This window comes from Panthera pardus, unplaced genomic scaffold (assembly GCF_024362965.1).
Source record: "Panthera pardus isolate Hobbes unplaced genomic scaffold, ASM2436296v1 HiC_scaffold_17, whole genome shotgun sequence".
NCBI lineage: Eukaryota > Metazoa > Chordata > Mammalia > Carnivora > Felidae > Panthera > Panthera pardus.
Genome location: NW_026526732.1, coordinates 145,431,786 through 145,457,450, shown reverse-complemented (window position 1 = coordinate 145,457,450; position 25,665 = coordinate 145,431,786). Strand labels below are relative to the sequence as shown.

General features: G+C 38.2%; 1 protein-coding gene and 1 long non-coding RNA gene across 7 annotated transcripts in view; both read left to right on the top strand.

The window, feature by feature from the left end:
* The window catches only part of MAPK14 (mitogen-activated protein kinase 14), a 74,328-nt gene that overhangs the window by 1,129 nt on the left and 47,534 nt on the right, over nucleotides 1-25,665 (top strand). For all 6 annotated transcript variants that reach the window (XR_002081992.2, XM_019456905.2, XM_019456904.2 and 3 more), the window contains exon 2: nucleotides 23,486-23,615. Coding sequence is in view for 5 of the 6 variants with exons in the window: in XM_019456905.2 (XP_019312450.1) it covers nucleotides 23,486-23,615 (130 nt within the window). In the remaining variant the exon portion in view is untranslated. The remainder of the gene's footprint in view (nucleotides 1-23,485; nucleotides 23,616-25,665) is intronic.
* On the top strand, nucleotides 1,264-11,088 carry LOC109271513 (uncharacterized). Its single transcript, XR_002081993.2, has 2 exons — nucleotides 1,264-5,819; nucleotides 5,944-11,088. It is a non-coding gene; the product is annotated as an uncharacterized LOC109271513 (long non-coding RNA).

The window sequence follows — 25,665 nt, the reverse complement described above, 5'->3', positions numbered from 1 at the left end:
GATTCGGCTGAAAGCGTATTTCCTTTTCGCAGAGTGGGGGTGGGTGGTAGTGCCTGCAAGAATACTGCAGCTTGAGAAACTGGCGGCCTCACTGATTAGTCACATACCGCTGCTCATTTAGGTATTGTTTGACAAAACAGTTTTCTCCTTTGGAGCAAGTGAGATTCAGACCCGTTGGACGCGCTCGAGGTCAAAAAGTTGTTGACAATGCTGGGAGGTATTGTAAATGTTGTTTTTTTAATTGCAAGACATCTTGCGAATAACTGTGTTTTCAAAGTCCCTTAGAGAGTTTGCAGGGAACTTGTCTCCATTTGTAGCGTGAGGTACACCATGGTTTTCATAAGGATATGGAATGTAACCCAGAGGAAGGAAGAGACACATCTCAGCTTTCATTCACATTGTGTGTTTTAAATGAAATTGATATAAAACTTCTGGATCCGAAATGTTTCACTAACTTAGGTTTTATACACTGTAGTTTAGATTTACTGTGTCTTGAGAGCTGCTGATCTGAGAGTAATTCATGTATTCATGCGCATGCATCATTTGAAAAGGGCCTTTATAAAATTATTTTTTTTGTTTTGGAACAAACTCCAGGCTTTTGGACGTGTTAATCTTTGTAATTCCTGTGTTTCTTAAAGTCACATTATGAATTTCCTGTTTGGTAGAATCTTCTGGGTAATTGAGATTGTGCAACTGTGTCAAGCAACAGATCATATTGCATTTTCTAGTTCAAGCTGCTTGAGTTAAGTTGCTGATGATACCACCTTGACATCTTTCCCCATTTTTATAGTGCGACAGTTTACATTTTAAGGGAATTTGCAACATTTTACTACATATACACATATATGTGTGTGTGTTATTTGTTTGCTCATTTTCAAAGATGTATTTGGATTGTGGCTCCTTTAATAGCTGATTATTTTACCTCTATTTTTCATTCTTGAATTGACACGTTAATTTTTGTAGTACCAAGTTTTTGTTTCCAATGATGCTTAAACTTTAATGGAATGGTAAAGCAGAATATCTTAACTATGGGGAGTTGAGTGAACTTCAAAAGAACTGCTTGCAGTTTTCCTGTTGTTGGTATGAACAGCTTTGCACTGGAACTAGAGATCCAGATTTACAGTAAAGTGTCATTAAAATGACCTTTACATTTCTTTAGTACTATGCTTTCTGGCTTACAGAAGCCTGCAGTTTCTGACACTTTGAAGTACTTTGTTAAACAGATTTTTAAAAATAGGTAATACATTCCACATTGAAAAGCCTCATTTCCTTTCTTGTTCCCCAACCTTGCTATTCCTTTCCTCAGAGACCTCCACTGTTAAGTTTCTTAAGTGTTTTTACAGGGAGGCAGAGCTTGTTCATTGTTTTTTAGTAGTATTTCCCCAAGGGATTGGAAGTGTAACCTATGGTATATTGGTGGAGGAATATACATCTGATACTATGTGACAATTGACTGTAAATAAATGTAACTGATTTTGGATTGAAAATATCAAAATTTGGATTTACAAGTAAGTGTTCTCTCATTCAGAGTTACATGAAGATTTTCTTTCAATTAGCAGTTTTTCGGGTGTTGCAGAAAACTTTTTTTTTTTTTTTTTTTAAATTTCTTTTAGTATCCTTTCTGGAGCCTGTGTTATTTTTTGCTACCTTCATCCTTTGGGAGCAGATTTGACTTTAGGGAATAACAAAATCAAACTGAATCCAAATAAGAGAGTTTGTACTCACGTCTGGTGAAAAAGATTAGGCATTCAAGTTGATGATACAGTTTTAGGTCAAATAGGAGTTGTAACTGTAAAGTAATGACAGAATTTCTTGTGTGACTCGTAGAACTGGATCTGAGGTCTGTTCCAAAAAAGAATCTCTGAAAGTGTTTCAAGGAATGCAGCCTCACTAAAATATGTGTCAGTTTCCTAATTTGATTGCTCTGAAGTGTGATACGCTTTGATGTATAAGTTAAAAAGTTTTCTTATATTAAGCCTATTTTCATTATTTTAATTTGTACTAAGTATATAGTAAAAAAGCAAGTAGCAGCCTGTATGATAACCAACTATGAATCAAAGATCAAGGAATCAGACTAGAAATTGAGAGTTGATAAGGTTTTATAAATATGCCCTTCCTTTTTAGGGGGTAAAGGGAACTAAACCAAGTCTTGAAGTTTTAAGGAACTTTGTGCATTGTCAGTGAGGGGAAATGAAGCAAAATCGTTTAAGAATACATTGTTGCGAAGCATTGATTTTCTGGTTTGGAGACAGAAGGGGGGACTCTTTGTGGTGACTTTAAGGAAATATAAACAGGAACTTAAATGCCTTTCCTCTGGGTATGGTTTTTCCAGACCTTTGCTGTTGATTAGAGGAGGTGGAACACTGGCAGCCATAAAATAGGCGAGAGTTGAGAATTACTCTTAAGTCATATTCAGTTGTTTATTCAACAATACTGAATACCAACTACGGATTAGGTAACGGGCTAGGTTTCTTGAGATAGAGCCCTGAACAAGACAGAACGAGGTAATCCATTCCCTCGGAGAGCTTATAGCCTAATGCGAATAATAACTACATTTTATGGATTGCTTACTATGTTCTAGGCATTTTGATATGTGGTTTATATTTATCATCAGTATATAAAGCACATACAAGATTTTTAGTAAGAGGATGGCAAAATTTACTAAGATATCAAATCCAGCTTCCTGAATGCTTTGTGGAACAAGATTGTATATACATAAATATAATAAAAATAAACAAAGCTAAGTTTTAGTGTTACTAGCCATTCACCATTTTTAATCTTCTTTTTTTTCCTTTTAGGATGAGCCAGGGCACAAATAAATGAATATACATCATTGTTGACTATGCAAAGATGACTTTCTTGACTCCTGATCAGTAAGGGGGGCATGCCCTTTATTTTTCTAGTGGTGATAATAGGCCCATGCTGATCTTTCTTCCCGTTTGCTTTTGTTTGTAACCAAAAGCAAGGTGATTGGCTGCATGTTACCAGTACCAACCAATAAGTATTTAAAGATAGTGGCAAATATTTATATTATTTATATATAAAGACTTTTAAGAAAGAATTCAGTCAAGTTTGTTATAAAGTCGTATTTTATTTATTGAATCCTTTTTTTTTTTTTTTTAACTGATGCTTTTCTGCTGGCTCCCATTTTTAAATAAGAGTATTCTGAATCTCTGGCTTTTCAGTTCTGCCAGTTTAATTTCTTGATACTGAAGAGTGCTCTGTTTTTGATTTCCCTCTAGCTCAGCTTCAGAGGTGATCTGTGTGTTGACTTTGGCCTTTCATGGGCAACAGTGCACATGGCATTGAGCCCCTGAGGCTTAGGATCCAAAGGTGGAAAAATTCACTGGGCTAGATCACTCTCACTTTAGTATACATTGACATTTGTATGGGATTTTACACTATAAAGTATTTTCACTCAGAGCATTATCGTTCAGTCTTCACCTGCTCTCTGAAGGCTGGTGTTATTAACCTAGTTATATAGGTGAAGAACGAGATTCATCCGTTGAAGGAAATGGCTTGCTTGCCAGTGGTACCTTGGATTTGGTTCTAGGGTTTCGACACTTTAGAAGTCGTCTTTCCTCTACATGTAAGCTGCTGAGGTTGTGTGATGACATCTCTTGTGCTGTTTGTCCTTCCCTCTTCTTTTGTGAAGAAGGGTTGCTGAGTCACTTGCAATAGAGCTGTGACTGTAGAGCTCCAATCCTACCACCATCATTGCCTAGGTGATCTGAGGGGTAGTGACCTAACTTATTAAAGTTACCCCTCTTCCTCAGAATTGATAGACCAAAAATGAACTCATTGCCCAGATTACATTTTTTCCCCCAAGTAATTATTAGTGCAAATAGTTATTTCCTGAATTTATGAATCCTGTTGGTTTGGAATTCTTCAATGTGCATTTTGTAAAGTTGGGACTATCTGTACATATTTGTGTTATATAACTATAGAAATAGTTGCTTATCCAGGCTTTTGAAAATACATTAGATTTTTGCTTTTTACTGTGAAATTTTGTATTGATTTGTTCCTATCTAAGAGGTATCATTACTGTAATGCTCAATAAAAAACTCATAAAGTGAGTTTCCCTGACCTGGAACCTAGGGATTTCCTCTCATGGTTGCCATGTAGTTAGAAGTCACGCGCATGTTTTTTCAGGACAAGAGAAACAAACAAAAAACAAAAACAAAAAGAGAACTATTTAAACTTGAAAAATTTTTTTGTAAATAAAGCTTTCAGGGATTTTCATAAATTAAGTGCATGTGTGTTAAAGATTTATAAAATTAGCTGGTTTTCCAGCATTTCAACCTGTTAAGAATTTATTTTTAAGAATGAGGAAAATGGTGGTCTGTAAATTCTGCACTTTTGACAAATGGGTCCTGGATTCTGAGTTGTTGGCTCCTAGGTGGAAGGTGGGGGAGAAAGAGTATAGAAGAGAGGAGTCTAGGATTACCCCTAAGTTTTGACTATGGACAAATGGATAGATTTTAGTGCCATTATCTGAACTTTGGAGTATTGTAAGGATTGTGAAAGCAAAGGGAAAGAAAGATGGGTTCCTTGAGGATAGGACTGTGTGTTAAACTGATACCCTGAGCGTCTACTATGTATGGGTCGTTCTTCAGGTGTTGGAAATGGAGTATGAACAATCAGACAAAAATTTTTGCCCATAAGAAATTATATTCTAAGAGGGATGAAAGTAGAAGTAGATAATAAATTTAAAAAAATTTTTAGTATGTCAGATGGTTGGTGCTGTGGGGGAAATGAAGCAAGGTAAGGAGAGGAATTACTGGGATGGCTGTGTTGCACTTTTAAGCAGGATAGTCAGGATGGGCCTGGATGATGAAGTGACAGTTGAGCAAAGACCTGCAGGAAGTGATCTAGAACACTGGTTGGACTTGGGTGTGGAGGGAAGAACATTCCAGGCTGAAGGATCAGGAGTTGCAAAGGCTCTGAGGCAAAGGCCTCTTTCTCCAGAATAGCTAGGAGACCAGTCTGGCTAGCACTGAATGAACCAGGGGCCAAACAGTAGTAGAAGAGGGTGGAGGGGCTGCAGATGCACAGGGATCACGAAGGACCTTACTTGGCCTTATAAGAACTTTTGTAAGAACTGTTAGCACCCATTAGAGGTGCTAATAATACTTCAGGGTAGAATGGGGGAGTCCGATGAGTTGGTGCATTGCCCCAACCCATGCGCACAACTGTCATTCCAGAAGGCTCTGAGTACTGGAGCCAGTACTTTTGTTGGGCCCTAGAAATTCAGGGTATTCCAGTCCAGCTCTTTAAATAACATGGGCTTATTTCACTTTTTCAGGTTTCTGTTGCCAAAAGGAAGGGAGCAAAGAGATTAGCTCTAGACTTCTGCTGACAAAAGAAGATTAGCCTGCTGGCAGGTTGAATGTTTTCTAACTTCTTTGGGCTTCTAGGTTTTTTCGTACTATTGGGTCATATTTTAAAAGACATTTTTACCTGCCTTCAGCATTGCAGATCTCATTTATTTTTTGTTTTATTTGGCTCTGCATCTGCTTTACATTCCTCCACCTTCCCCCGATGACTGTTACCTGTTACTAATGTTTTAGCTGTGAGGCTCCAAAGCCGTCTCTGTTAACTTGAATGAATTGAAATAGATCGATTAATTTGAATAGATTGAAAGATCCTGCATGTATGTGACCTTACAAAACCCCATAGGATTTATTGTCTTCCTTGCCTTTATAGATACAGGCTTCTCTCCTCTTTCACGGGAGCTATCCCCCTTTTACTGCTCTATCATCTAGTTGCGGAAAATAAGTGTTCCTAAACACAGATTCCCATGGCAACATAACAAAAAGGTAATAGAACAAATGTTTATTTTGTCTAGCTGCTGTCTGAGTAACTTTAGACCCTGAACACGTTGGCTCCTGTTACTTTGAATGATGTTGTTACAGATTTCCTTGTTTTCCTCAAAACCTCTAGGCCTTGGTGGTATTGTCACTGTGCCTGTGACATGAAGGAAGGTATGTGAGTATGTGTGTTTTACTGTCAGTCTGCCCACAAGTATGCATTGGTTGCTTTTGCAGGCTTATGGTCCAGAGTGTAGGCATCACACAACACACAACCATGCCACAAAAAAAAAAAAAAAGGCAAAAAAGCATACCAACTGTCCCCTTTGTTTTCTTGAATTCATTAATTCAATATTGGCAGTGCTAAGCACTGTGTTAGGTGTTGTGTTTATAAAGATAAAAAAAAAAAAACTGAAAAAGCAGGAAGGGTGCCTGCTTTTGAACATACCAGTCTAAAAGGGACACGTTTACATTGGTTCCTCAGAGGTTGCTTTGGATGTCCTCTGTAGCTGTTCTATTCTGCATTCTTTCACTTAAGTTGCCATCTCATATCTACCTTTAGGTTTCTACTGCTTCCCTTGAAATTTTCTTTTAGATTCTTTTGTGTCTCTCTTGACTCTAGTGATATACTGGTCACTTTTTATATCTAAGGCAACTTTGTGTAAGGATATGTATTGGATATCTGTGTCAGAGAAGCCTTTTCATCTGATGATTCACATCTAGAAAGTGATGACATCAGCACGTGCCCACAATAGGTCAGAACTTCTTCTTTTGATCTGCCTAGGGCTCAGGGAGGCTGTGTTTTAGGGGAAGCAAGGGACTGTGAGGGTAGAGGTCCTTTAGATTCTTAACCCAGTCCTGTACTTCCACTTGGGATGGTGCCCTTAATCATGCCCTTAGTCTGTCCTGTGACATTCAGCCTGAAGTGTCTGGGTTATGCAAGTGTAATATCGAATTCTTCTTTTTTGTATTTCCTCATTCCTGTGGTAAAAAGAACTTTATCCCCAGAAATAAATGCTTTATTCTTAATATCCCCAAGAGCTATTTCTTTCTTTTTTTTTTTTACCCCCCTCTTCTGTCCTATCCATGTAGGGCTTTAGCTAACTTGAGCCTCTTGAACTTAGACTTTTGCATAATAGTTTCTATTTACGTTTTCTGCTCCAGGCTACCAAATGCTCGGAAAATCTTAGTTATCTTCCTCATTTGGTGTAATAAAATTAGGCTTCCTAATGATTTTAGTACTAAGTCGAAGTGAAATATCGATGTTGACATCTTATATTGATAAACTTCTAATAGTTTTCTTGACATTATACGTTTGTCTTACTTCATTTTCTATCCTAGTTTAGCGTCCTAAGTGCCTTCTTTATGCTTTGAATGATCTCCTTTGAGGTTAGCAATCTCAATAAGTTAAATGATATCGATGCTAAAAGGAACCAAAGGGAGGAAAATAGCAAATTAAGAAAACTGACAGTTTTATGAACATCTATCAAGCTGTGTTTACATTTCCAAATATAATATAACCTATTGACATTTTGGCTGAGATAATTTTTTTTGTTGGTGGGAGGCTCTTAGGCATTGTAGGATGTTTAGCAGCATCCCTGTACCCTACTTGTTAGATGCCAGTAGCAACCTCCAGTTGTAACAACGAAAAATGTCTCTAGACGTTGCCATATGTCCCCTGGGGACAAATCACCCTTTGTTGAGACCTACTTATATAACCCTACATATTTGGATTGATTAACCCTGAGGAAAAACTAGATAGGATAACTTGAACCTTCCACCTCCAAAAAGATAGAAAAACTATACTTTCTGTACATATTCTTTTTGAATTCATCATCTGATACAATCTTAACAGTAGCCTTGCTCATACACTTGTATGTCCATATTTGTATTTCCAAACCTTATCTCAGAAATATCTAACCCTTTGGATTTCAAGTCCATTGAAATGTAATGTTTCATGCTTTCCCTTGATAATTTTTCTACACATTGCTTGAGGATGATCTCAAATGTGGCACTAACTACCCTATGAATAGATTGATGTTATAAGCTTATATGGTTCATCCTAAGAGATATGGAGGTGATGTTTGAAGGAAGCTTTCATTGGCACTGATAAATGACAGTGCTCATGAAAACTGCAATCATATAATGAGTCAAGTACCTGAAGGTTTCTGTAACTAATATTAAGGCAGCATGATTTTGAGAGTTAGAAATGTGTGTGTATATGTATTCGTTTATGCTTTGGATTTACTGTAGTGAAGAAAATCTGTTGGTCATCCATTAGTGTTAAATGTCCATCAATGTTAAAAGAAGTAGACATAAAATATAAGTGAACTGTGTATATAAAAAAGGTATTGATGTGTCTAGAGGTATGGGTGCGTTGTGGGCTTTTGTAGTTTGAGTGGTTTCATGGAAGAAAAAGCATTTGAAGATTATTTTGAAAGATGGGTAGTATTTGGAGAGGAGGAGAGGGAATGTTTTAAGGTAACAGGAGAAAACATAACTAAGAGAATTAGCTATGAGATGGACTAGCTTGACAGCAAGAATATCTCAGGTAGGGTGAACCCAGTTGTGATTCTCATTCCGGTTGTACTTCAGAATCATTTGTGGAGCTTTTGTAGATTCTGGTTATACTTCCGAATCATTTGTAGGCACTTGGGTCCTACACCCAGAAATGAAGAACTAGGTCTGGAATAGGGCTAAGGCAGTTGCATTTTTCTAGGCCATGGAGGGCTGTTAAAGTTTCTTGAGTTGTAAAGTATCGTGAGAAAAGTGTTTTAAAATTGATACTGACTGGAGTGTGTAGAATGGATTGGAAGAAGCAAATGTATTGCTTTTAAAAGTCTTCAGTGATTTGTTTATGTGAGTATTTATTCTGACTCCCCAGCTAGATTTCTCAGTTTCTTGAGGTCAAGAACTACCTGTTTTGGTATGTATTTATTAATCTTGCATTATGTTCCAGGTACTGGAGGATACACAGATCACCTATAGCTTCTGCTCTCCTTCATGGGAAGGAGAAACAAATAATAAAGGGATTTTTTTTGTTTTTTGTTTTAGTTCAGTGTCTAAAATATTGGCTACATTATGTTGCTGATTGTAGTCTTAGATCCTATCTAATTGCTGAATAATGTATATTTTAACTTGAGGAAACTATATTTTAGTTATCCATATCATGACAACAAATGATCAAGGATTTGGTCCCTCAATTATATTTTAATTTCTCTATTTTACTGTTATCTCAGAGGTTTACTCAACCTCAGATTTGAGAATAAGAGATCTAAAAATACATATTGAGAATCTACTATGTGTTAAACCCCATGCTGGAAGCTGATTGTGAAACTATTTTATAATAGCATGTTATTTCAACTTAAAACATTTAAATTTTTTTTAATGTTTATTTATTTTTGAGAGAGAGAGACAGAATGCAGGTGGGTTAGGGACAGAGAGAGAGGGAGACACAGAATCTGAAGCAGGCTCCAGGCTCTGAGCTGTCAGCACAGAGCCCGACGTGGGGCTTGAACTCATGAGCTGTGAGATCATGACCTGAGCCGAAGTCGGACGCTCAACTGACTGAGCCACCCAGGCACCCCTCAACTTAAAACATTTAAAACTATCTTTTATAGTTCGTAAAGTAGTCACATAATCTTATTTGAACCTCAAAACAGCATTGTGAGATAAAGAGAGCTGGTGATACCCCCATTTTATTGATTTGGGAACAGGCTTGTAGAAACTTTGTCTGAGATCACCTGCTAGGAAGTGCCAGAACCAAAACTAGAACTCAGATCTTTTGACTACTAGTTTACTTTTCTCTGTATCACACCGCATACGTTTATGCTTAATAGAAAAATTTGAGATTAGAGCATCAAAATCCCTCAGAGACCATTCACTAGGATGAAAAGTAGCTTTGTTAAATGGAATTCCAGTGATTTTTCTTGGGCAGTAAAAAGATTCTTAAGTAATACAATATTCCCAAAAGTAACTGAGATATCTCGAAAATTCCAATATTTTGTTTAAAAAAATCAAGTCACTCTGTTTAGTGATTTAAAAATATGACCATAAATTATTTGATGCTTCTCCTTTACAGAGGTGGAGCTCATAATCTTCACCCTCAGTGAAGGTTGGACTTACTGACTCACTGTTCTAATATATGGAATGTGTAGTAATGATGGAGTGTGATTTCTAAGGGTAGGTCATAAAAGATATGTGGCCCCCATCTTGCTCTTTTCTCTGAACGTTTCTCTGAAATGAGTTTCCCTAGAGCAGTTTTTCAACTTCAGCACTATTGACATTTTGGGCCAGATAACTCTTTGCTGTGAGGGATGTTTAGCAGTATCCCTGGCCTCTACCCATACAGAGATGCCAATAGCACCCCCCTCCCCAGCCCCCTCAACACTGCCCCCCCCTCAAGTGTAATAGGCAAAAATGACTCAGCCATTATCCAATATCCCCTGGGGGAAAACTGCCTTCAGTTGAGAACCACCACTTCAGGGATAGCCAGCAGCTATGCTGAGAAGACACCCAAGCAGTCCCGAAGAGAAGCCCGCATTGCGAAGAACTGAGGCCTGCCAAAGCCATGTAAGGCAGCCATCCTGGAAGTGGCACTTCCAGCCTCGGTCAAGCCTTCAGATGACTGTAGCCAACTAAGGCCAGCATCCTGACTGCACCCTCATGAGAGACTATGAGCCAGAACCACTCAGCATCCTGCTCCCCAATTCCTGACTCACAAAAACTGTCAGATAATAAATCTTGTTTAAGCCACCAAATTTGGGGGTAATACATTAAATGTTACTGTAAAATATATGTCATATAAGATGGAGAGTCACAGACTAAGCAAACCAAAAATTGTGAAGGCACGTTAATGCCTGTTACATGCATCTATAGATACTCATGTTCATAGCATATACTTGTAAGGGTGCTTTTCTGGATATGAAGCCTATCAGCACTATTACTGTAAAAGCCTTTTAATTGTAGTAGCAAAGCAAAGTTCATTGATTGTAATACTAAACAGTTACAATGTAACATGGTTAGTTTATTTCATATTTGCTTGCATGCAGTTAAAAATTATTTAATGATAACTTCAAAACGTTTGTTACTGAAGTTTTCAAACACAAAAGTAGAGAAGATAAACCCATGGTGACAACATTCTAATGGGGCTTGGGAAAATAATGCCACATGTAATAAAATAATCCACATGTAATATTTTTGTAATCAATATGACGTAACTATTGTTCTTGATGCATATGTATCATTTTGCATTTGCAATAAAAAAAATACGTTAACAGGGGCACCTGAGTGGCTCAGTTGGTGGAGCATTGGGCTCTTGGTTTCAGCTCAGGTCATGATCCCAGGTTGGTGGGATTGAGCCCCACGTCGGGCTCTGCACTGAGCATGGAGCCTGCTTGTGACTCTTTCTCTCCCTCTCTCTCTGCCCTTCCCCTGCTTGTACTGTCTCTCTCTCTCTAAAATAAAAAATAAAGTAAAAAAAATATGGTAATAGACACCACTGTGGCATTTATTTACTTATTTATAAAGTTTATTTGTTTATTTTGAGAAAGAGAGAGAATCCCAACTAGGCTCTGTGCTGTCAGCACAGAGTCTAATGTGGGGCTCAATCTCAGGAACCATGAGATCATGACCTGAGCCAAAATCAAGAGCTGGAGGCTTAACTGACCGAGCCACCCAGACATCCCTCCACTGCGACTTTTAAAGCTTCAATGAAGAAATATCTTACAAAAATCATTTTATTTTCTTTCTTGTTTTGTTTTTGTTTTGTTGTTTTTTAGAAGGGGAGGGGGAATGAGCAGGGGAGGGACAACAGGAGAGAGAGAGAGAGAGAGAGAGAGAGAGAGAGAGAGAGAGAGAACGAACCTTAGGCTCTGCACCCAGAGCAGTGGGTGGGGCTCGATCTCACCACCTTGAGATCATGACCTGAGCCGAAATCCTGAGTCCAATGTTTAACAAACTGAGCCACTCAGGCGCCCCAGTTTGGGTTTTTAGACTGCACGTCTAAGTGAATTTCTGCATTGTTTGAATTTAAGTTTTCATCAGGCTAATAAAAATTGAAGCAATTGTGAAAAACATTTTTGCTCCAGTTGCTTAGAAGTTTTGCAGCAAGAATTGGGCCAATCAGGAGTGGCAAGTATCTCGTATATGTGTTGTCATGCCCTGAATTCCAGCCACATAACTAGTGTCCCTGATAAATGCTGTCACAAATACATTTTCCTATCTGAATGAGATTTTCATGAAAATACTGAATTTGCATAAAAGTTCTTAATAGTTATGTAAGGCGAGTTATGTGGTCAATTAAATTCCTTTTTCCATTCAGGGTACTAATCTGTTGATAGGGTTTTTTATATGTTATTTGTGTTTTGAGCTTCTTTGAGAGGAATATTTAAAACTGAAAAGCTAGAGAACTGGTCATGTTGTACATACTTGTAACAATTGTGTTAATAACATCTGTTGTTCTGCCCATAAGTATGAAAGTGTTATTGTAAGAAATTCCACTTAAAAGTACTATATATAGTTGCAAATAGTCAAATAATTTTGTGATTTTTTAAAAAAAATCAAAGTGTTATTTAGAAAAAGTATTTGAGAGTTAGTGAAGATATTTTAAAAAAAACTAATAATGTTTCAAATGTTACAAGTTTTTAAAGTCCGTTTTAAGTTTTAAGTTTCTTGCTTCTCTGAATATTTTTTGAGGTTCCTAAATCAAAACTTGAGTTCTAGTTTTTGCATAAATTTGCCTTATTTTCATGACATTATTTCCAAAATGGAGGGGTAGAGCATAAAAATAAAAAACTCCAGGGATACTTGCACATTTGCCTGAATTTAGAAGAAAGGAAAAGTGGATTTCTGTAATAGAGGGAGATGTGTGCCAAAAAATATTTCCAGTATGCTGTATATTGAAATTTGTATCAGGTGTTCTAGGTAAAGAGAAAGTTCCCAAGTTAGTAGTATAAATTACTTAGTTATTTAAAAGGCACATTTTAAAGGCTGTTATCCATTAACCTGAATTCAATTGGAAAAAAGCCTCAAACTGTATGATCGGGAGAAGAGATGTCATGTTTTTGCAAACTATTTCTTTCCCCTTAGATACACATTAAAGTCTATTTATTTTGAGAGAGAGCGCACACGTGCGTGAGCAGGGGAGGGGCAGAGAGAGAGAGAGAAAAAACCCCAAGCAGGCTTCATGTCAGCACAGAGCCAGGCGTGGGACTGGATCCCATGAACCATGAGATCATGACCTGAGCCCAAATCTAGTTGATGCTTAACCCCTTGAGCCACGCAGGTACCTCTCCCCTTAGGTATTTTAATTAATGCACTAATGAGAATTTGTTAATTCATTGTAACTACAAATTTTAATATATTTACATTTTTCATTAGTTTCCAAAAATAAAATTGTGTTTGTCTTTTTAACCATGATTGAGGGTTCATTTTTTTCTCATTAACATCATTCAGGGATTAGTGAAGTCATCTACGACCATTGAAAGAAACTGTAAAACCACTTCTGATCCCCACAGATTACTCAGAGACTTGTCAGGTGATTGCTCATTCTTCATTCTGTTGCGGAAAACCCCAATTGTTTTTTGAGGAAAGACCTGGTGCTGTCATTTGTACACTCCCACACACTGTGAGTGTGGGCACTTGTCCTCGGTACGCAGCCCCTCGCCTTTCTTAAGGGGCTGTCTCTCTTCCTCTACCTAGCAGCTCACCTGGCGGGGAGCGTGTATTGATCTGCCTCTACTTTGCGACACAAAATCTGCAAGCTAGGTGCCAGCCACGGAGCAGAAACAAAACCTGTGTCTCTAAACCTATCAAAAGCTCAGTTGGTGAAAATCCTCTTTGGAGGATTCTGAGGAACATGGAACTTACTCTCTTTTTTCTAAACACACTTAAAAGTTCCTCTTTGATTAAGTCTGTCAGAGAGCAGAGTGCCATGCTATCATGTGCTCTCCACCCACCTTTGCTAATAATGAACTGTATGTTGGCTTTATGAAAGTCTCCACTGATGGATACTCTAAGAAAAGAACCATCAGAAACCCACTATTATATTTGTGTAAGAATGGTGATTAGGACATTTTTACCACATTATACAGTGTCTCCTTCATAAACATACGCAGGAGGAACTTTTCCCTGGTTTTACTACAGGAATAATTATGCCTTTCTTCAGTTCTCCTGAGTACCCAGTTTGTTTTTATTATATGGTTCCTGTGACTCATGTCTTAACTGGTTGTGTTCTCTTGTTGTGTGATGGCTTTAGTGGACTCAGAGCCAAAATTGAGACCCACCTCTAATGGGTATTTAGAAAGGACCTCACAATATACATTTTTTTTTCAATTTTTTAAATGGTTATTTTTGAGAGAGAGCATGATTGGAGGAGGGGCAGAGAGAGAGGGAGACACAGAATCCCAAGCAGCCTCCAGGCTCTGAGCTGTCAGCACAGAGCCTGATGCGGGGCTTGAACTCACAAACTGCAGGATCAAGACCTAGGCTGTAGTCGGACGTAACTGAGGCACCCAGGCGCCCCTCATAATATATATTTGTATATTAACCTCATCCGTCCAGAGTTTATTCTCCTGTTATCACTGTCATTTCAAATTATGTGTGTACAGTTCCAGGTTGCTTTAAATCCATTGTGGAATAAAGTAGGATAAATAAATTTAGAAGTTAAACAATTATATTAGGCTATATTAAGAATCTAGTAAGCCAGTTTTTTTCAGGGAGGGAGGAGGCAAGTATGAATGTGTACTTAACCATTCAGTTTTATTTAGTGAATATTATATCCTATGCACTGGATTCATAGCAGATGAGTGACTGCGACATAACTGCTTTCAGTGAGTTTTACATTTTTTTTCTTTAGTTTTTTCTTTACCATATCAATAACTTTATAAAATGTGAGTTAATTTTAGAACTTTGGGAGACTTTATGTGAATTTACAGTTGGAGGAAAAACTTATTAAGCAATGTATCCTGAGTTTTAGTTTGGAGAACCTCACCATTGTAAAGATAATTCCATTTTATGATGTTGTTCATGAAAACAAGGTTTTTATTTGTAGCTCTAATTTAAAAAATGTGATTAAGAGGCCCAACTGGTAATACTAGTAAGTGAATCATTATCATAAAGGCAAAGCCAGTAGCTGCTCCTTGGGTTGCCCTTAATCCTGGGCAGTTTGGCATTCTGGAAAAAGAGTGAACACTGAAATTAGACCAATCTAGGTTTGAATCCCACTGTGTATGAGTTACATGACCTTGGGTGAGTTGCTAATATTTCTGACCATCAGTTTCTTATTTTGGAAAGTAAATATAACTATCTCAAAAAGTTATTATAAGGATTAAACATTTCCCAGATAGTATGTGACATGGTCAGGTGTTCAGTAAATTTGAATTTCTTTCCTTTGAGTATTTAATTGGTTTTATTAGGTGATTAAGAAATTATTAATAATTTCTGCTTTGGGTGATCACAGTGTTCAATTTAGGATTAAATGAGTGATTTCTCCTCTCTCCAAACATTGCTTTGATTAGTGATAGTAACGGGAGGCTAGGTCAGAGCAATTAAATGCTTAAAGCAGTGGTGTTGGGGATGGGTCGTATATTCCTTGTTTCAGTAGCTTTGCTATAGGGATTCTGCTTAACTGATAAACAGAAAGCAGTTTCTCTGAACAATTCCTGCGTGTTCTCTTTTGTAAGCGTATTATGTTTTAAAAAGTGCAAGTGTATGTCCTTTGAAGTAAAAATTATTTGTTCTAGGGAAATCATGCAATTATTGATGAAGCAGTATGAATTAAGATGTCCATTGTAGTATGTGAATGAATAGAATGGCTATAATGCCCATCAATAAAGAGAATAGTTAAGTAGATTGTGGTGCAGATATTTAAGGAAATTACTGTAAATTATTGTTTAGTAAAATGGAAAATGCGTATGGCTTATGAATAGAGGATACAAATTTATGTTCTGTGAGTATAGCTATGTAAGTATCATTTGAAGGAGATACAATGTTAATAGTGGCTTTATTAAAGTTAGTACCTATTTTTTTATTTTAGGTTAATAGAACAATATAGATGACTTATGCTTGTAATTTACTAATGACCTTATTAAAAGATATAAGCTCATTTTTTTAAAAATCAGAGGATAGAAAAATATAAATAAGTAAAAATGTTAAAATTCTGAATATTTTAGATATTTCTTGTCTGCACATGTATATATACATGTATAAGCACACTTTTTTTTTCCCACAGATAGGCTCATTCTTTACTTCTGAAAGTTGTTTCTTCCCATCAATAATATAACATGTACATGTTAGTACTACGTGGAGATTCTTGTTAATGGCTACAATATATGGGAGAATGTACCATAATCTAAATTCTCTGTCGTTGGACATTAAGGTCATTTCTGGTTTTGTTCTTGTGAACAGGCTGCAGTAAACATTTGTATATTTTGAACCCAATTTATATACTATATGTAATTTTTATTATTTTTATTTAATCTAATTTTTTTAGAGAGCGAGAACACACAAGTGAGAGCGTGTGAGCAGGAGAGGGGCAGAAAGAGTGGAGGGAGGAGGGGGAGAGAGAGAATATTAACCCACACTGGGCTTGATCTCACGACCCTGAGATTGTGACCTGAGCCAAAATCAAGAGCTGGACGCTTAACCAACTGAGACACCCAGGCACCCCATAAGTACATTTTTTTTTTTAAGTTTTATTTAAGTAATCTCTACACCTCACGTGAGGCTGGAACTCACAACTTTGAGATGAAGAGTCACATGCTCTTGCGACTGAGCCAGCTGGACGCCACTATATATAAATTTGTATACTCAATGTATATGTTTTTGAACCCACTTTGTAGAAACGTGGTCAACTGTGTATAGTTACACTGTGTTGTTGGGCGTTCTTTGCTTTCATGTATGTTTCATAATCTCAGATGGCAAGTTCTGTGATATCAGGTACTATGTTTAGTGTTTCTTTTATATCCATAAAGCTCTCGTGAAGGAGATATTTCAGCAAATACTCAGGAAATGATACTTTGGTATTTGTAAGAAACCACATCATTGACTCCATCAGTGTCCTAGATTCACAGGGAGTAGTTAGAACTTTAGGGATTGAGAAACTTCCCCTACATAAAGTAATGCATCCAGAGTGAAAGTTTTTTCTTCTGAAATGCTTATTAATGCTATCCTGAGTTCAATGTAAAATTACAAGAAATACTTTGTCCATATGAAATGCAATTAATTATAGTAGGAAGCATTTTAGAAAAGCAGAGTTCATATAATTAGGATATATTTAAAATGGACTGAACTGTTGGCAAAGTTGAACTTCATTATTCTTTAAGAGTTCCATTCAGAGATCCATTAAGTAGTCATTCAATGGTATCCATTAAGAGTTCGTGCTTGAAAACATACCAGTTGAATCTGAATGTCAGCTCTGCCATTTTCTGTCCATACTGTGGGCACATTGTTTAATCGCTTTGTGCCTCAGTTTTCTCATCTGTACAATGGAAATAACAATAATGTCTTTCTTTTAAGAGAGTGAGAGCATGCACCAGCTGAGGAAAGGGGCAGAGAGAGAGAGAATCCCAAGCAGGCTCCATGCTCAGCAGGGAGCCCAACGCTGGGCTTGATCCCCTGACCCTGGAATCATGACCTGAGCCGAAACCAAGAGTTGGATGCTCAACCAATGAGCTACCCAGGAGCCCCAATAATGATGTCTTTTTGATAAAGATGTTCATTTATGTAAAGATCTAAAAACAGTATCTTGCAATAACAAAGCACTCAATGATTGTATGTTTTTAACATTACTATCAGTTTCTTGTTGGATGCTATTGAATTTATTTTTCTTTTAAGATTTTATTTTTAAGTAATTCTACACCCTACGTGGGGCTCGAAATTACAACCCGAGATCGTAAGTCGAACACTCCACCGACTGAGCCAGCTGGGTGCCCCTGGATGCTACTGAATTTGTAAAAATTGAGAGCCAAATAATAAAGTTGAAGATTTTTCTTTCATGTTTCAGATAACTGCATTACAAAATACTCTTTCATGCTTTTGTTAAGCATATTTTGAGAGTGTGCCCCTGCCGGGCATTATGCTAAGTACTGTGCAATACAGAAGTGATAAACCAGAAGACAGTAACTGCCCTCCAGGTGCTTATGATGAATGGGAAAGGCAGACATTATTAATGTCTAATAATTAAGCTTTACTATAGGCCAGGCCCTTTTGCTAAAGCTACTACAAAAGTTATCACATTTAATCTTAACAAGCATTCTCCTTATTAGATACGTACCTTATCCTCATTTTATATATAAGCCCGAGAGAATTTAATTAACTTTCTCAAGATTATATAGCTACTAAGTGACAGAATTTGAATTAAAATCCAGATTGTCTAATACCAAACCCTTATTTAACCACCCTGCTGGGTGGTAAATAAACATACAGTAATAAATTTTTATTATTGGGATAGGGTACTGATTAATCCTAGCCTACCTTTTGCTGAATAGATACAGGAGTCAAATAGAGATGAAAATATGTACTTTATTACTGTAAAGCTGGCATGGAGAACAGCTTGGACAGGCAGCTCAAGTAGCCTTCTTATTTTTTCCCTACTGAGTTTAACTTGCACATTCAGTCATAGGCAGGTCAGCTAGAAACCTGATGACATTCCTTGCTCCAGGAGGTCCCCAAGGGCTTATCAGTGGAGGAGAGAACATGTTCAGCCCACAGGTGGGCAGGCAAACTGAGGTGGAGAGTTGAGGAGGATGGGTCACATAGCAGGGGCCATTTTCTGTCTCACAAGAGCCATTGAGGGGTTTAGAGAAGAGTCTAAGTTTACTTGGTACTTCCAAGAGGGAAGAAGTTATTATTTTATGGGTTTGTAGGAACAGGAGTGGGAGAGAAGAGAACACCCCCTCCCTTTTTGTAGGATAAGGAAGGAAACAAGAAGGAGGGTGTTGTGACAGAGAATAACAGACCTGTTGATACATCTCTGAGGGGGATGGCTATTTAAACCAATGCTTGAAGAAGAAGGATTCGGCTGTAGGGTAGAGTGGAGGTGGGAGAGAAGAGCAGCTCAGGAACCAGAAACAGCCTGTCTGAAGAGTTTAAGGAACTAAAAGGAGCCAGCATGTTCAAAACATAGTGGTGGGGGAAAGGAGAGAGTCATGCAGGAGCAGGTTAGAGTGGTCATTGGTGGTCAGGTCATCTGAGCCTTGTAGGCTATGATAGGAAACTTGCATTTTATTTTATGTACCAAGGAAATTTCTTGAAGGATTTGAAGCAGTAGGTAGTGTCATCTAATTTATATTTTTAAAAGATTGAATTGGATGCTTGTGGTGAGTATATTAGAATGTAACAAAACAGGGGCACCTGGGTGGCTCAGTCGGTTAAGCGGCCGACTTCGGCTCGGGTCATGATCTCTCGGTCCGTGAGTTCAAGCCCCGTGTCAGTCTCTGTGCTGACAGCTCAGAGCCTGAAGCCTGTTTCAGATTCTGTGTCTCCCTCTCTCTGACCCTCCCCCATTCATGCTCTGTCTCTCTCTGTCTCAAAAATAAATAAATGTTAAAAAAAAAAAAAAAAGAAAAAAAAAAAGAAAAAGAATGTCACAAAACAGGAGGTAGGGAGACCAGCAGAAGGCGGCAGGCTGGTGACGAGGATGATTTGGACTAGTATGTTAGCAGTGCAATGAAGAGAAGTTGAATTAGAGATGTATTTTGGAGATGGGAAACTACAAGACTTGCTGATAGGTTTGGATGGGGACCAGGAGGCTGGAGCTGGAGGAAAGGGAGAAAACAAATGATACTCAGATGTCTGACTTGAGCAATTGGATGAAAGTCCATTTATTGAAATATAAGAGACAAGGAGAGGAAAATTATAGGTGTTTTGAACTTGCTAAGCTTTAAGGTGCTTATGTGTTTTTCATATGGAGATGTTAGGAAGGCAGTCAGGCTCAGAGAAGGGATTTCAGTGAGAGACTTGGGAGTTTTCAATATAAGATGGCATTTAAGTCTTGGACATAGATGAGATTATCCAGAGATAATGTAGGAGAGAGAAGAGGGCCTAGTGCCATGCCCTGAGGAACTAACAGAGAGTTCAAGTAGAGGAACCACATGCAATGAGGACAGAGAGGGAGCTGCCATAGAGGTCACAGAAAACCAGTAGAATGTGCTGATACGGACTCCAGAATGGAGAGTGTTTAGAGAAAGGGGAAGTGTTAACCATGTCAATTTCTAATCCAGAAAAGTGGCAGTTGGATTTGGTAACAGGTCATTAATGACCCGAGAAGAACGGTTTCAGTGTAATGGGTTGAGGAAAGAATGGGAGCCAAGGAAATGACTCACACCTTAAGATACACATGAATTACCTGGAGATCTTGTCAAAATGTAGATTCTACTTTAAGGCCTGAGAGTCTGCATTTCTAAAGAGCTCCCACATAATGCCAGTGTTGCTGGTCTGTGGAATGGCAGAGGTAAAGACTTCACTGTGGGTTAGAGTTTTGTGGCGGGCTTCATAAAATACAGATTGCCGGACCCACTTCAGGGTTTCCAATTCAGTAGGTCTAGGGTGACACCTGAGAATGTGCATTTCTTATAAGTTCCCAGGTGACACGAATGCTACTGGTCTAGGAACCATACTTTGAGAACCCTTGGAGAACATTAACATTAACCCTTGGGGGAACTTTCAAGGTTAAGTTTTTGTTTGTTTGTTGAGGGTGGGAAATACCTAGAGCATATTTATGTTGATGAGAATGATCCAAAAGATAGGCAGAAACTCAGAATGGAGAGAGAAAAGGAATGAAGGAGTAAAGAACTTGAAAGGAGGAGGGAGATGGCTCCAAAGTGAGAGCCATCTTGGATTTTTGTAAGAAAGGACATGTGTTCTTAGAGCAAGAGACAAAGCAGAGAAGATAGGTCCAACTGCAGGTGGTTTTGTAGACTTACCCAGGAGGCAGATGGAGCTTCCCTCTGATGGTTTCTATTTTCCCAATGAAGCCAAGGACAACTTTGAGGGAAGAGAGTGAATTGGAGGTTTGAAGAGAGTGACAGTGTAAAATGATGACTTTGAGTAAGAAAATGGACTTCCTAGGGAAAAAAAAATGGCAGTTTTAGGGCACTTGGGTGGCTCGGTTGAGTGTCCAGCTCTTGGTTTCAGCTCAGGTCATGATCTCACGGTTCATGAGTTCAAGCCCCGTGTTGCATTCTGCACTGACAGTGCAGAGCCTACTAGGGGTTCTCTCTCTTCCTTTCTCTCTCTCCCTCTTTCTCCGCCCCTTCCCTGCTCATGTTCTTTCTCTCAAAATAAATGAGTAAACTTAAAAAAAAAATTCTTAAAAAAAAAAGTGGCAGTTTTGAGAGCCTTATTTGCGGGTAAGGCCAGAAATTAAGAATGAAACCAGTCTGTATGATTGTCCATTTTTTTTTTTCTTCAACCACAATTTGTTCTTGGATTCAGACAAGGGAAATAAAAATAGTTGAGATCACCCAAAGTCGGACTTTATCCAGGTGAGTATGGGAGAGAGAGGCAAACACACAAGGGAACATGTAATCTAAGCCAGGCGAGAAGGAAAATGAAGATGGGAGAGGGCTTGAAGGGTCGAATCAGGCAATGATGATGAGGTCCACAAATTGTTGTAGTCAGGATACAATTAAACTAGAAGTAAACTGAAAGGCAAAGAAGGTTTGTGATGGAAAACGGGTGCTGGCATTCAAAATTGTGTAGGCAGGGCAGCTTTTGGTGGAGACAGAGGTCCAGGGTGTGACCATGGAGGTGGCTGGACGAGGTGGAGTTTCCTGGAGAGGTCAGGAAACCGAGAGGCCAGGATGTTGGATGTGCCTTCCACCTGGATGTTGAAGTTGCCAAGAATGATGACAGATGTTGAGGGTGGAGAGGGACTTTGAGATAGGAACTAACTTTTTGGTAAATAATGGAAAATTCCAGGTCAGTGGATTATAGCAGCAGGGAGAATGGAACTAATGGAGAATTAGAGGCTGGAAGTAGGCATGGTTGGCAAGGAGGACATCTGCCCCACCTGCTAGCTTTGAGGTACTGGGATGTGCCCGCTAAGGGCAGGGCTGTAAGACAAGTAGTGTCTTCAAGGTAGAGCCTAGTTTCAATTAAATCAAAGAGTTGGAGGGAAGGCTCAGAAAAGAGGTTGAAGATTTACAGGAGTTGATAACAAATTGGGAGTTGAAGAGTAAGGACATAGTGTAAGGATTTGGGAGTGAAGGGAGGGGAACTTCTGGAACAAGTACAGAGTCACATGGGAAAGAGTTTGGTCATGGTAGATGATCCCAAAGTCTTGGATGCCCATTAGAGGCTGAGATAAACAGGAGGATGCGGCATGATTGGATTAGCCCAGTCTCTAAAAATAATTAAAATATACATCAGGATTCTTGCTGTAGTTGTCCTACATGATCTAGCCTCTGCCCATGCCTCTGACCTCATTCTTTTCTACTCTCCCCTTGCTCCTTGTGTCCCACCTACACAGGCCATCTTTATGCCCTCCAGCACGCCATATTTTTTCTACCACTGTTTCTTTTTTCCTTTGTTTGCACTAGCTCTTCTGAGAGGCAGCATGGCAAAGTGGTTAATAGCATGAGCTGTGGATCCAGATTCCCTGCTCCTGCCACTTTCTAGCTTTGTGATCATGGTCAAGTTCTTAATCTCTCCGTGCTTCAGTTTCCGAATTTCTGACTGGGGGAATGATAATAGCATTCACTTTGTAGGGGTGTTAGGGATTAAAAATTATTTTTATTTTAATTTTAAAAATTAATGTAAAGGGCCTAGAATAGTTTCTGGTATGTGATAAAGACTCCATAAATATTAATAATACTGTTGTTGTTTTTTTCTGTTTGAAGTTCTTTTTCCCTATACCTTTATATGGCTATTGCTTTCTCATCATTCAGTCGTCTCAGCTCAAATGTACTTCCTCAGACATTCTAGCTAAAGTAGCAAAACCCCACTGGCTGTCTTCATTTGTCCCATTCTGTTTTATTTAGTCCTAACATTCATCACTATTTGAAATTATTTTTATTATCCTGCTCTTCCCTCCCCCCATCCCCTGAGGGCTGAGATTTGTTGACCTGTTCCTTACTACATCTAAGCTTCTAAAAAGTGGCAGATACTTTGTAGATGCTCAGGAAATTGTTGTGCCAACTCATTGCCCTGAAAGCATCCCAAGCCCTCCTCTCTGGTCAGGCAGTATTTGGTGGCAAGGTGACAGTGAAGGCTACATCAGAGAAGACAGAGTCCAGCTCTTTATATATCAGTCTACTGGATCATGTAGATGAAGTGGCTGCTTATTTTCGTGTTAATTGGAACACAACTACATCCATTTTTAAATTTATTGTCTAGCTGCTTTCTATGACCACAGAGTTGTTGAGGAGTTGTGACAAAGACCCTAAGCCTCCCAGAGTCTAAAATATTTACTATCTGGTCCTTCATAGAAAAAATTTTCTGATCCCTGATTTAGATGCATCAAAAAAAAGATGAGAAGGAAACACCAAAAATAACAGATTACTTTGGATAGTGGGATTATAGGTTGTTTTAGTTTTTATGTTTATCCTTTATACTTTTTATGTATCTTTGTGTAGACCCATTTAATCTGAAAATGGAAAAGCCTTATAAATACTGATTTTGAAATATTTAAAGCACATTTAATGATGAATTCTTCCTGTTTTTTTTTCCCTTAGTGCTGCCTTTGACACAAAAACTGGGTTACGTGTGGCAGTGAAGAAGCTCTCCAGACCGTTTCAGTCCATCATTCATGCCAAAAGGACCTACAGAGAACTGCGGTTACTTAAACATATGAAACATGAAAATGTAAGTTATTCATTCAAGGAAGAATAAATGCTGCTGTTGAATAAACTGGAAAAAGTTGTGTTTTAATTGCTGCAAATGGGCGTACATTAGAAGGCATCACGCTGTGGACCGTGCCTCTCGTACTGGGGTGTAGTGGCCACTGCATTGAACAGACTTTTTTTAATGAAAGGATTTTTGAGAGAAAATATTAAACAAATTTGCATTCTTTACTACATTTACTTCAGGCTGTAGTGTCCAAATATGGGAGTCCAAGGCTATTTTATGTTATTATGGATTATTTCAGTGGGGAAGTTTGAGGCAGCATGTGTTAGGCTCACTGAATGTCCTTTCAAAGGTGGCTGTTATTTTATGGATAATTTAATATTATAATTTTCCTTTTTAATCTTTTTCAAGACAGATTTTCCAAATTCAGACATTTTAATAAATGTGACAAAGACATTGTTTAAGTTAAATATAACTTTTTCTTTTCTGCCAGTTTGGGAACTTGAAAGCAATGCCATACTGCAAAAAATCCTAAAATCCTAGAAAATCCTAATACCGTGGGGGCGTTTGGGTGGCTCTGTCGGTTGAGCATCCGACTCTTGATTTCAGCTCAGGTCATGATCTCATGTTCCGTGAGATTGAGCCCCGAGTAGGGCTCTGTGCTTGCCTGCTTGTGACAGCACAGAGCCTGCTTGGGGTTCTCTTCCTCTCTCTCTGCCCCACCCCCACTCTGCTCACTGGCACGAGTGCACACACATACACACACTCTCTCTTTTTGAAAATAAATAAATAAACGTAAAAACCCTAATACAGTAAATAAAGGGATGCAATTGCAATGTTAGCTGAAAGAGAAAAAAACGATTGAAGATACTTTCCTAAATTTCAAAATCAAGTTTAAAAGAACTTATGTGATTGTGTATGAAAGGATCTGTAAAATTTGTAGCATTGTAGAAACAGTGGCGATAGAGATTTTAGAATCATTTGACCCTATGGATTGTTACTGTGTAGAAAAAAATTCAAAATCTGTAAATTTATTACTTGGCTATTCAGACCTTTTCTGTCTTAATAATTGATTTTTTTTCCCATGGTAAGAAAAAAATTACAGAGATGTGATCCTTTATTAACATACATTTGCTTCCCAAGGTACAAATTTCTTCTACATTGGGAGCATTGAGACTTAAATTTGGAATTGGATTATGGATGCTCTTGTAATTATAGCTGTAGCTTCTTATTTATTTTCATATTTTGCTTTAATTGCATCCTATTGAGCAAGTTGTTCTCCACAGGTAACCTGTATTCCTGGGTATAGTGTGCATAAGCATCCATGTGCAAACCTGAGTTTTTAAAGAGTTCCGTGCAGAGCTGCAGCCTTCCTAATCAGTGACATGTTTACAAGAAGTTGATATACATGGAAAAAGCCAGCAGGAGAAGCTCTCTTCCAGGGTCTGCATAAAATCAAGGTGGCCTGGCAGCTTAACCGATGTGTTTACATTTGGTTTTTAACACAGTTGAGTGTGTATGCTGTTTTTCATTACACGTTAATAAATGTGACAAAGACATTATCATAGCTTTTAAATAAAGAATACTTTGAAAATGGAATACAAGCCAAACATTTATGGAACCCCAAAGCACTTTCAGGAGGCCTTGGGATCCCACCGATGCTGCCAGCGCTCATTTACGAACATCTGGTTTAGATTACCAGCGCCACACTTTATTGTTCTGCCTCGCTTCATAGACCATTTAAGCCAATGTTTAGGGCAGGGATTCTTTTGGGTTATCTGAATCCATGCCTTGGCTTTTCTACTGGTCATAAGAAACAACCTTATTTAGTTTTTTGTGCTTTAGTTTTCTGTGATGAGACACTTCAAAATGTGTCTTATATGATATTAGGCTGGTTACATTTGGGTCACTCTGTAGAAACGAAAAGGCCACAGTGATGGGATATAATTGTTCTAATTTAGGAGAGGCTAAAAGAATCTTTTAAAAAAGAGGACTGATAGTATTAGGATTTTAATCTACACAAGGTGTTGTATAAGCAGCTTGCTTAATAACAGTTGGTCTTTTTATG